This window comes from Aulonocara stuartgranti (assembly GCF_965226115.1).
Source record: "Aulonocara stuartgranti genome assembly, chromosome: 4".
In the NCBI taxonomy this organism is placed as follows: domain Eukaryota; kingdom Metazoa; phylum Chordata; class Actinopteri; order Cichliformes; family Cichlidae; genus Aulonocara; species Aulonocara stuartgranti.
In genome coordinates this window covers 1,658,872-1,671,207 of record NC_138942.1, presented here as the reverse complement: position 1 = coordinate 1,671,207, position 12,336 = coordinate 1,658,872, and the positions used below count along the sequence as shown (strand labels likewise).

Sequence of the window (12,336 nt, the reverse complement as noted above, 5' to 3'; positions counted from 1 at the left end):
CGCCACACGCTCGTACGTCATTATCATGAGACACACAAACAAAAGCACGGTTCAGTAACGCAGCGTGCTTACGGGAAAGTAACAGTAATCTAATTTATTTTTTGCAATAGTAATCCCTTACTTTACTTGTTGCGTGAAAAAGTAATCGGCCAATCTGTGGTGAAGCTGTGTGTCAGTGTCACAAGTACGAGTAAAGAAACCCCAAATCAGGACAGTATGTATATTTAATGGTTACACAAACAGCTCAGAGGACAAAAGAACAACCAAACAAAAGCAGCAGCGCACACACACACATCATCCAGCTCAACAACACACTACACTTACATTACATATTCACTGTTTCTGGAGATTACTTTGGAAGATCGTGTTTCAGTGATTCTAACATGTTTTAAGCTGTGAAATAAAACATTGATGGACAATAGCAGGTTGTATGAAAGACTTAAAAATTATTGCTACAATGTTAAAAGGTGACATGTTATAACAGATGCACTATGGTTAATGTGGGGACTCCTCAGGGAAGCCTACTGGGTCCTCTTTATTTGCCCTGTACAGTCAAAAATCTGAAAATACAGCTGCATGACCTTCTGTGCTGATGATATCCAGCTTTATATGTGTGTGTAACACCTGCTGAGGATGTTAGTACTAGTGCTTCATAAATAGCTATGCTAAACTTCAAACACCACCTTAAAACCTGTTTTGTTACTGGCCCCGAATGGAGTATTTGCCAGTAAACCAGCCACAGTGGGAACGTTACTTTGATTTCAAACACGTTTCAGCAAAACTTTTATATCACAGGCGCTAACCTTTTAAGATTGACCAATGAACAAAACAGAAGTGGTACTGCTGCCGTCTGTTTGGCCAGCTGAGATGGAAATCTTAGTCTGGCACATTGGGAACAGGAGGCATGGAGCAGCCATGCATACGGGGATTTTCCTGAGAATCACAAATCCAAAGCAGAGCATCTCATTCACACAGACCACACAACGACAGGACAACAACAGACAGCGCACAAATGCAACAGAGCAAGCATGGCATGCAGTATCCATACCCTGCAGGCTGGACATGAAAATAACATTTCAGAAGCATCTTACAATAACGAGGGTAACAGCTGCAAATTTCACTCATTTTCTTTTAAAGGAAATGTTTATGAAAATCTGTACAGACCTTTGGTTGGATATGCACTCCTGTATATACCTCTACTGGTGTACAATATACATATTTCAATAACTCTAATTTAAATACTAATTTGGCTAAAATGAATATAAAAAATAACATGTGTATATATAAGTGTCTCATGCTGTGGTCAGCTGTCCACACGTGAAATGAGCTTAATATGCTTTTCTTCCCTTTGAACAAACAACACAGTCGAGCACTTTTACAGGTTTTCATAAACACAGAGTAGAAAAGGTTTTTAACCATCGCAGACACTGCGCCACAACTTATTACACAGGGTTAATATCTGTATAAAATAGATTTCTTTAAATATTACAAAGGTTAGATTTGACATGGTTCCACAGTAAAAACAGTCGAAGACCATCCAGGTTTTGTTTCAGCAGCAAGAAAACAAAGTACGATAACTACAGAAACTCAGGTTACAACAGTGACAGGTCTTCAGCACAGTCGAAGGAAAAGAGCAGAAACTTCAGTCTGCTTGCATATAAAGTCATATTTAAACGGTCACTTGAAAATACATTTTAAAAGTTTACACTTACTGATCGGCAACCTCATAGGCGGCACATGTTGACGATACGTGTTGTCCACATCCTCTTTCAGCTCCATGTTTGGTGTTGATGTTGAGCAAGTAATTTAGTGTTTTTCAGAGTTTTCTGTAGTGTTACTGGAAACTCGAAATGTCCCAGAAACCAAAACTAGGAGCTAAAAGAGGCAAAAAGTTCCAGAGATGGTGCCGGCGCTTTCTGACAGAAGCTGCCACAAAAACCGAGGACGTGTTTTATAACGCAGTGCCACTGATGCTGGTTCAAAAAAGGAAAAGGCATCAGCTTCCCTGCAGCAACACAGTCAATAGTCTCTTTTCCCGCATACAGTCGGTGGGTGTGCCATTGCTTAGTTTGGGCCCTCTGATGATTCAAGTGCCTGATTTGGAAATGTTTGCTCTGGTAGTGCGATCCTCGGGTTAATGGAAGGCCACTGAATGAAAGCGTTGGTTTCTGAGCTCACCTCGTCTCTGCCTGCCGAAGTCTCCATCACGTAAGAGTTAAAGTACTGTTTTTACTCCTCGATGAGTTTCCAACATTTATTCAGTATCCAAACAGCAAAAATGGTACCAACCATTATTTCATACATGCAGTCATAGTTCATCATCCTGACTGGTAACCAGTATTATGGTCTGTAGTAGGTCTTTTATCAGGAAGCTGCGGGAAGCTGCGGGAAGCTGGCCAGCGGGCGATGGCGAGACTTTTGTGCCCTTTGATGTCCGAAGCATAAAAACTCATGTTACAGTATTGGTGTTTAACAGTGATATAATATTCAGCTCAGGGTTTCTGCTGAGACACTAAAGAGCCGCGCCGACCTGCAACCAGAGACCAGACACAGCTGAGAAATGTAGACGACTCCGTTTGACTAAGTGCTGGTGTTCAGGCGGAGGCAGTAGCTCCTCCCACTGGGCAGGCCTTCTTAATCCATATGTCACTTCCTGAGGTTTACGTTGGGCTTCCTGTTTATGTCAGTCCAACATGGCGTCCAGCTGGTCGGCCAGGTCATCGAACATGTTGCCGATGTCGTCCAAAATGGTTCCTGCAGACCTCACTTGGTTCGGTCCACTGGTGTTAAAGAATGAGACACAAATGTACATTACTTACGATGCAAACACAGAAGAGAAGAAAGCTTCCATACAGTCTGAAAGCTGCTGTGACACCAGATAACTACCAAAGTAAGGTCCAAACGAAATGCTTCAGTTGCTGTGGGAAGGGCAGCCATGCTGGGGAAAATGAGTCGACTGTGATTTTGACCTGACCCTCAGGTGGGTGATCTTACCTGTCGGAGCTGTTCTCCACGTTCAGTTTTCTCTCGACGTCTTTTAGAGCTGCTGCCAGAGACGTGCTGGTCTGATCCAGTCTCTGCTGAGCCACCTCCACCCCCACGGACGGCTCAGGGGGAAGACCTGGACCCAATGCATATATGTGAGACCTCCCAGCTGCCAGAGACGGGCTCTGGGGGGCCTGAGCGGATGGAGCTGGAGGCCCGCGGGCGGGTGAGGATGGAGAGGCGAAGGCCAGACTTTGAACCACACTGACGGTCACAGTAGGAGACGACAGTCCTGCAGAAGAAGATATCCATACAGTAAAACACCAACAAGTGCCAAGTGAAGGTTGAGACGTGTCAACCTACAAGTCAAGTTACATCCTTTCATCCATCCATGATGCACTGAGCATTTCTTATCTGTTATTAACCTCTGTGTCTCTTCCACAGCATGTCTTTATCCTGTCTTCCTTCTCTCACCCCAACCAATCACAGCAGATGGCCCCGCCCCTCCCTGAGCCTGTCGAGTTTCTTCCTGTTAAAAGGGAGTTTTTCCTTCCCACTGTCGCCAAAGTGCTGCTCATAGGGGGTCATGTGATTGTTGGGTTTTCTCTGTATGTATTATTGTAGGGTCTACTGTACAATATAAAGAGCCGTGAGGCGACTGTTGTTGTGATTTGTTGCTGTATAAATAAAATGTAATTGAATTGAATCATGCATCCATTCTAATCTTCCTTTCCATCTCAAGTTCCACCATCACTGACAAACACGACTGAGATACTTCTATCTAGCAAATCTGCAAATTTGTAATAGTACCAAGTTAGAGAGGCAAGGCTTAGCTGATCTGCATGTGCAGAGGCGAGAGAGTAGATATTTGGTGAAAAGATGATGAAGATGGAGCTGCCAGGTAGGAAAAAAAGACGAAGACGTGCAGAGGGTTAGTATGACAGAAGAGGATGCTGGGATAGAGGCAGATGGTCCACTGTGGAGACCACTAAAGGGAGCACCCAAAAGAAAAAGAACCAAGACCCAGGAAAGCGTCTAAGTTCAACTCAAAAAGTCCAAAGCCCAAAAGTCCCAGTCTCAAGCTCTGTCTACAAGTAAAAGACTCAAAGTAACTACGACATGCCCCTACTCCAAGCCCAGAGCCAAAGTTCCAGTTTCTCTTTCATCCAAGTGAAACCAGAGGGCGTAGTAACAGATCACAAGTCAAAGAAAGTAGGACTCGCATGTTTCATTTACAGTCAAATCAGAATTCAGTCAGTTACTGAGCCCACATTTCCTTAAGAAGCAGAATCTGTGGGTTTTATAATGTCACAGCGTATCAGTGAGGTGTAAGTCTCTTACCCTGTGAAGCCAGCAGACTGTGCCGGACAGGTTTGGGGGCGACAGCAGGTTTAGGGGAGAGAGGAGGTTTAATGGGGGAACCGGTTGCTGGACTGGCTGGCCTCTCCACGCTGGTCTCACTGATTCTCAGGCTGACCTCCGGGTTCAGGGATGGAGGCCTGCTGCTGTCAGACTCGGGCTCGGTGGCCCCTGCTCCCTCTCTGCTGGGGGACCCTCCTCCCTGCTCCTTGTCTTTGGGTTTGTGTCGGCGCTTCACCGTGTCCGACTCTTTCAGATTAAACTCCAGCACCTCCAGATTTTTGGCCGCTGGCTTATCAGGAGGCTCCAGCACGGCCTCAGCCCTGGGCGGACCTGGAGCTTTGGGCCTCTGTTTGATGGTCAGGTTGCCCTCTTCGGCGAAGGGGATGCACTCGCTGGAGCTGTTTTGAGGTGACGAGGAGCGTTCCAGTCCATGACCGTTTGACTCTTCTTCCTCGGAGTCCGATTTGACCCCTCGGTCCTGCTTGGTGCTGCCGTTGTTCTCGGTGGAAACACACTGGCTCTTCACCCTCCTCCTTACTCCTGCAACCTCGGAGCTGAGGGAGGGAGATGGAGCCTCGTGCCGCACAATATCTGGTGTGGAGCTGCTCGTCCCCTCTGCGCCGCTTTCCAGGGACGCTGCGATGCTGCGCACGCTCCCCGGACTGTCAGTCACTACGCCGCCAGTGGACGAAGTCGTGCTGCTGTCGCTCAGCTCGCCACTGGTGTTGCTGCTCACTGAGCTCAGTCTCTTTGGGGGAGGAGGAGGGGGACCTTTTTTCCGGGCACGGACAGCAAACGACTGACTGCGTCCCACGCTGCCATTTTTGTCGGGACTTGGCTGCAGTCGAGCCAGCTGGTGGCGGCCGGGCTTGCGCGTTAAAGTGGCGTAAGATGGCACGTTTCCAGCACGCATCAGCTCCTCATCGTCCTCATCGGGCTCTCCGTCTGACAGAGCGTAGCGGGTGATGCTCTGGGTGCGCTTGTTGGGTGGTGTCAGGGTCATAGCGTGGTTCTGGTGCCTGGGAGACGAGTTCAGGTCTGTGGAACCGCACTGAGAGTGCAGGTAACTGAACCCCTTCAGGGTTGGGGAGCCATGAGGGGAGGAGCCTTGGGATCCAGGCAGTTTGGGCTTTGCGGGGATGGCCGGGTACTTGAACACAGTGGCCGTACCCAGAGGAACCTGTTTTGGCAGAGGCTGCTGCTGTAGGGGCCTCTGGTCCCATCCCTCAGGAAGATTCCTCTCCTTGGCGGGGCTGCCCTCCAGGCTCTCCTGGGACCAGTTCTGGGGGGTGATGGAGGCTGTAGGAGGCTCCTGTGAGCGTCCAGAACCTCTGGACCGGGTGTCAATGCTCTCCTGGCTCTGGGACATCCCCACCGCATTCTTGATGGCCAAACCTTCCTCGCAGTCTCCGTAGTGGCTTGACATTGCTGTCTGAAGCTCGGCGCTCAGCTCGCTGTCCTGGAAGGTCAGCATCTTCGGGGTGTGAGGTGAAGAGCATTCGCTGCCAGCATCGGCCTCAATGGCGACCAGGTGAAGGGCTCCGGGACCTTTGCGTCGCAGCGTGCCTTGGCCTGATTCAGCCTGAAGGATCGCTCTCTGGATGTCACACAGCTTCTTAACTGCCAACATCAGCTTCTTCTGGTGGCCTGGAAGCAAATTGAATTATCAGACTCAAAACACAGACAGAAACACAGTCCACAAACTCAAAGATCCAACGAGTCCTCACCCAGCTTGGTGATGCCGATCTCCTGCAGATCCTCCCAGGTGAGGTCTTTGACGATGCTGATGGAGTCATAGCCATTTTCTGAGAGTTTTTTGTGGTACTGTGGGAGGCCGATGGCACTGAGCCACTCGCAGAGATCAGACTGTGAGAAAAGGCCACGTGAGTTGGATCAGGTGAAAAGTATTGATCTTATTATGCAGCAGTGTGTGCACGAAACAGCGGACAGTCTTACTGGGATGTACTCTGGCAGCCACTCGGGGATGTTCAGGTTGTTGATCTCAATGGAGATTTTCTTGCGGTGTCCTGGTTTGGTCACTCCGATGGCCGTGAGATCCTGCACACATTAAACATCAGTGAGTCACCACACGCCACACGCAGAGCCGCATAGTCCTGAGACTGCATCTGAGACTGAGTTTATATCAGTGGTTTACAGTCAGCGTGACACGGGTCAATACTTCACTGGATTATTCAGTTAATCACAAAGAAGAATCTGTCTATGAAAAAAAGGTTCTGTAATTTGTAAGTTTTTACATTGTGTCAAGAATATTTTCGAATTATGAAATACTCTTTAACTTTCACTGATCTTTAGATCATTTTAAACCGGAATAAATAGTGAATTGAATGTGCGAGTGAATGTGAGTGTGAATGGTTGTCTGTCCTTGTGTGTTGGCCCTGCGACAGACTGGCGACCTGTCCAGGGTGTACCCTGCCTCTCGCCCTATGACAGCTGGGATAGGCTCCAGCGCCCCCCGCGACCCTGAAAAGGATAAGCGGAAGCGAATGGATGGATGGATGAATTTACACATTTACAAACGTTTCGCTTCTAATTTTTCTTTCTAACATTTATAAAAAGTTCTGTCACCACTGTGATGTCACCTGTTGGTTTTTGAAGCTTGTGAGCTTTTTTTCGGAAACAGAAACCTTTGGGCAACAAGCGGCGTGGATCTGGAAAATTATTTTTTCATGACATCTAATAGAATTCTAGAATTTTATTATATTTTATGAAGGAGGAAGTCATCTACATAAATCAAACAGTTTGTGTATCAGGCTGTAAACACGTTTGTTTCAGCTGTAAAGTTTTAACATGGGAGTTTATGGGGACTAACTCACTGCTGCCCCTCCTGGGTGTTGGAGAAACTGCAGCTTTTGGTGGTTCAGCGCTAGCCTCATTTTATCAGCTCCGGAGGTTGTCATTTAAGTGAAATCACAATGCCACAATGAGTGTAAAAAGAAAACGCAGAAGTCATGGGAGAAGAGTACAAGGATCTAAAACCTGCAGGGTGTGTTCAGGTCATTGTGAATCAGGTCCAAGTGTGCTGGGACCTGTTTATGTCAGGGGTGCTCTTAGATGGAGATGCAGTTTGTTTTCCTTTGGGTTGGTTCTGATGCAGTGGGTCTAAATTTGGGTCATCCTATGTTGATACTGAGGGCGGATGACTTCAACAGAAGTTGTGCAGTTCTTTTTTAATAAAGGAGTGAAGGGTCACCTCAGGGGTCATCCTGCTGATGGTCGGTACATCATATCCAGCGTTCAGGAAGTTTCCGGTGTACTGCTCGAGCTGGAACTCACTTAGCCACTGATAGATGGCTTCTGCATCCTAAAACACACACAGACATTAATTCATCAGGTGATACACGCAAGTAAGATCTTACTTCTTTTAGTTACAGCTTTTAAATAGAACCAGAGGCCAGCTCAGAGGAATCAGGTTTATGTAAACTCTCAGTTTGTTAAACCTGCTTTCTGGAACTTTCCCACGCTGATGTGCAAATTATTGTGATGCAAAACAAAAACTAACAGCATGAAGTTGGTTTTAAAGTGCTGCTTTTTACCTTCCCATCCAGCAGCTGCTGAGGACGAACAAACTGCTGGGAGAAGCTCTGCTCTGCAGGTCTCTGCACCGTCACTGTCTGCCTCCGAGGAGTCCCGCCTACACGAAGGAGATGATCAACGCAGATCAAACACACCTTAGATATTATTTACTGCAGCACCTCAAAGTGACAGGAGGTAAAATAAGGCAGGAAATGGAACGGAAGGACCAATGTATGCTGCTGCAGAACATATCTCTGCTTCACAGATGGTGCATTACGACTTTTATCGTAATTTCAGATGTGATTTAAGACCAGTGTTGGGAAGATTACTTTTAAAATGTATTCCACTACAGATTACAGATTACATGGCCCAAAATGTATTTTGTAACATATTCGGTTACATTACTCAATGAGAGTAACATATTCTGAATAATTTGGATTACTTAATATATTATCATGCTTTTTACAACTATATGAAAGTACTATGCCCCTCTGCGAATCGCTACCTTATCGCGGTGGAGGGGTTTGTGTGTCCCAGGGATCCCAGGGGCTATGTTGTCTGGTGGCTAGCCCCTTGGTAGGGTCTTCCATGGCAAACTGGTCCTGGGTGAGGGACCAGACAAAGAGTGATTTAGGAGACCCCTATGAAAATACCACCGAGGGAACAGTTCACCCTGCCCGGGATAGGGTTACTGGGGCCCCACCCTGGAGCCAAGCCCAGGGAGGGTACCCGAGGGCGAGCGTCTGATGGCCAGGCCTTAGTCCATGGGGCCCGGCCGGGCACAGCCCGAAAAAGGGAGATGAGCCCATCTTTCTGCAGGCCCACCACCGCACGACTCACCGTAGGGGTCGGGTGCAATGTGAGTCGGGTGGCAACCAGAAGCGGAGGTCCTGGCGGACCGATTCCCAGCTACAAAGACTGGCAACTGGGACATGGAATGTCATCTCTCTGGTGGGGAAAGAGCCCGAGTTAGTGCGTGAGGTTGAGAGGTACCAGCTAGATACAGTCGGGCTCACCTCAACGCATGGCCTGGGCTCTGGAACCAGTCTCCTGTAGGGGCTGGACTCTGTCTCGGTCTGGAGTTGGCCCTGGTGAGAGGCGTCGGGCTGGGGTGGGTATCTTGTTATCCCCTCGGCTTGCTGCTGGTATGTTGGGGTTTCTCCCAGTGGACGAGAGGGTTTGTTCCCTTCTCCTTCGGGTCAGGGAACGGGTCTGACTGTCATCTGTGCTCATGCGCCGAGTGGCAGTTCAGAGTACCCAGCCTTTTTGGAGTCCCTGGTTGGGGCACTGGAGGTAGCTCCCCCTGGGGACTCTGTTGTCCTACTGGGAGACTTCAGTGCTCACGTGGGCAACGACAGTGAGACCTGGAAGAGTGTGATTGGGAGGAATGGCCTCCCGGATCTGAACCCGAGCAGTGTTTTGTTACTGGACTTCTGTGCAAACCAGTTTGGCCATAACGAACACCATGTTCGAACATAAGAGTGTCCATAAGTGCACGTTGCACCAAGAAACTCTAGTCCACAGGTAGATGATCCATTTTGTAATCCTATCACCAGACCTGAGGCCTTATGTTTTGCACACTCGGGTAAAGAGAGGGGCTGAGCTGTCAACTGATCAACACCTGGTGGTGAGTTGGATCAGGTGGCGAGGGAGGACACTGGACAGACCTGGCGTGCCCAAATGTACAGTAAGGGTGTGCTGGGAACGTCTAGCAGAGGCCCCGGTCCGCGAGATCTTCAACTCACACCTCCGGCAGAGCTTCAACAGCATTCCGAGGGAGACTGGGGACATTGAGTCCGAATGGACCATGTTCAGCACCTCCATTGCTGAAGCCGCTGCACTTAGCTGCGGGCGCAAGGTAGTTGGTGCCTGTCATGGTGGTAATCCCCGAACCAAATGGTGGACACCAGAGGTGAGGGGAGCCACCAAGCTGAAGAAGGAGTCCTATCGGGCTTGGTTAGCCTGTGGGACTCCGGAGGCAGCTGATAGGTACTGACAGGCCAAGCAGAATGCAGCGGGGGGTGGCAGAAGCAAAAACTCGGGTGTGGGAGGAGTTTGGAGAGGCTATGGAAAAAAAGACTTTGGGACTGACTCGAAGAGATTCTGGCAAACTGTCCGGCGACTCAGGAGGGGAAAGTGGTGCTCTACCTGTATTGTGTATAGTGCGTGTGGAGTGCTGCTGACTTCGACTGAGAAAATTGTCAGGCGGTGGAAGGAATACTTCGAGGATCTCCTTAATCCCACTGGCACGTCTTCCGTGGTGGAAGCAGAGTCTGGGGACGAAGGGGATGACCCACCAATCTCTGGGGGCGAGGTCACTGAGGCAGTTACAACTCCTTGGTGGCAGAGCCCCTGGGGAGGACAAGGTCCGCCCCGAGTTCCTGAAGGCTCTGGATGTTGTAGGGCTGTCTTGGTTGACAGGTCTCTGCAATGTTGCGTGGAGATCAGGGGCAGTACCTGTGGACTGGCAGACAAGAGCGGTGGTCCCCATCTTTAAGAAAGGGGACCGGAGGGTGTGTTCCAACTACAGGGGAATCACACTCCTCAGCCTCCCTGGGAAAGTCTATGCCAGGGTGCTGGAAAGGAGAGTTTGTCCGCTAGTCGAACCTCGGATGCAGGAGGAACAATGCGGTTTTCGCCCTGGTTGTGGAACACTGGACCAGCTCTTTATCCTCTCGGCGCATGGGAGTTTGCACAACCAGTCTACATGTGTTTTGTGGACTTGGAGAAGGTTCTGTGGGGAGTGCTCCGGGAGTATGGGGTGTTTGGCCATTCAGTCCTTATACGACCATTGCAAGAGCTTGGTCCCCATAGCCGGCAATAAGTTGGACTTGTTCCTAGTGGGTGATGGGCTCCGCCAGGGCTGCCCTTTGTCACCGATTCTGTTCGTAGTTTTTATGGACAGAATTTCTAGGCGTAGCCAAGTGGCGGAAGGCTTTCACTTGGGTGGTCTCAGGATCTCATCTCTGCTTTTTGCAGATGATGTGGTCCTGTTGGCTTCATCGAGTGATGGCCTCCAGTTTGCCTTGGAATGGTTCGCAGCTGAGTGTGAAGAGGTGGGAATGACAATCAGCACCTCCAAATCTGAGGCCATGGTCCTCAGCCGGAAAAGGGTGGAGTGCCCATTCCGGGTCAGGGATGAGTTCCTGCCCCAAGTGGAGGAGTTTAAGTATCTCGGGGTCTTGATCACGAGTGATGGGAGAAGGGAGCGGGAGATCGACAGACGGATTGGTGTGGCTGCAGTGATGCGGACGCTGTACTGGTCTGTTGTGGTGAAGAGGGAGCTGAGTGTAAAAGCGAAGCTCTCAATTTACCGGTCGACCTACCCTCACCTATGGCCACGAGCTGTGGGTAGTGACTGAAAGAACGAGATCGCGGATACAAGCGGCGGAAATGAGCTTCCTCCGAAGGGTGGCTGGCCTCTCCCTTAGAGATAGGGTGAGAAGTTCGGCCATTCGGAAGGGGCTCAGAGTAGAGCCACTGCTCCTCCACATTGTAAGGAGCCAGCTGAGGTGGTTCAGGCATCTGACAAGGATGCCTCCTGGGCGGCTCCTGGGCGAGGTTTTCCGGGCATGTCCCACTGGGAGGAGGGCCCGGGGCAGACCCAGGACACGCTGGAGAGATTATATCTCTCGGCTGGCCTGGGAACACCACCCCCGGATAAGCTGGAGGAGGTGGCTGGGGAGAGGGAGATCTGGGCTTCTCTGCTTGGGCTGCTGCCCCGCAACCCGGCCCCGGATAAGCGGAAGAAAAGGGATGGATGGATGGATGTACTATTGCTGTGTAATTTATTACTATTGCTGAAGGTTGCTCACCATACCAATATCAACTAGATTTTTTAATCTTAATATAAAATGAGTAACAGTAAGGTGGGCATTAGGTAAGGCTGCACTTTTTGCAGCAATCTCGTATAGAAAAATATTTCTGTATCAGTAATATGTTTTCTTTTTGTCTGTTAATAATCATGTGGAACTGCACATGATTATTTGCAGCTAGCAGGTTGTTAATGCTATCCATCAAGTCTAAAAACAGCATGTTAATACGTGGAGATCCTGAAGGCTGAAAGTGTTCTAACATCTCAGCTGTTTGTTTTCATTCAGGCATACATGTGTACTATGTTTATTAAGAGAGATTAAGCTTGTGTTTCTGTCATGTAGTGATTGTGCTTAACTGTATGAAGCTTATTAGACATTATGAAACAGATGATACATAAAAGCAAATCTTGCCAAAGTGCTTAAAAAACTTTTTGAAATTACCTTTTTTTTCTTAAAGAAATCTACTACATCATTAGTAAGTTTTATGTCATGTGTAATTTCCATTGCAAATATTAATCACAGTTAAATTAAGAGGGGATGGAGCTGTGATGTCATCAAGTACACTGCCGTTCCAATTGTGGAAAGATTGCGCTGTGTTCTCAGGAAATCTTGAGTATTTACAAACAGTCTAACAGTCTAT

General features: G+C 48.7%; 1 protein-coding gene across 5 annotated transcripts in view; it reads right to left on the bottom strand.

Moving 5' to 3' along the window:
• Nucleotides 1-206: 206 nt before the first annotated feature.
• Nucleotides 207-12,336, bottom strand: part of LOC309704144 (CASK interacting protein 2) — a 54,490-nt gene continuing 42,360 nt past the window's right edge. For all 5 annotated transcript variants that reach the window (XM_082529136.1, XM_082529139.1, XM_082529138.1 and 2 more), the window contains 7 exons: nucleotides 7,902-7,999; nucleotides 7,559-7,669; nucleotides 6,304-6,405; nucleotides 6,075-6,213; nucleotides 4,327-5,994; nucleotides 2,995-3,277; nucleotides 207-2,780 (listed from right to left, as the gene is read on the bottom strand). In XM_082529136.1, coding sequence (XP_082385262.1) covers nucleotides 2,684-2,780; nucleotides 2,995-3,277; nucleotides 4,327-5,994; nucleotides 6,075-6,213; nucleotides 6,304-6,405; nucleotides 7,559-7,669; nucleotides 7,902-7,999 — 2,498 coding nt within the window. In that variant the 3' untranslated portion in view covers nucleotides 207-2,683. The remainder of the gene's footprint in view (nucleotides 2,781-2,994; nucleotides 3,278-4,326; nucleotides 5,995-6,074; nucleotides 6,214-6,303; nucleotides 6,406-7,558; nucleotides 7,670-7,901; nucleotides 8,000-12,336) is intronic.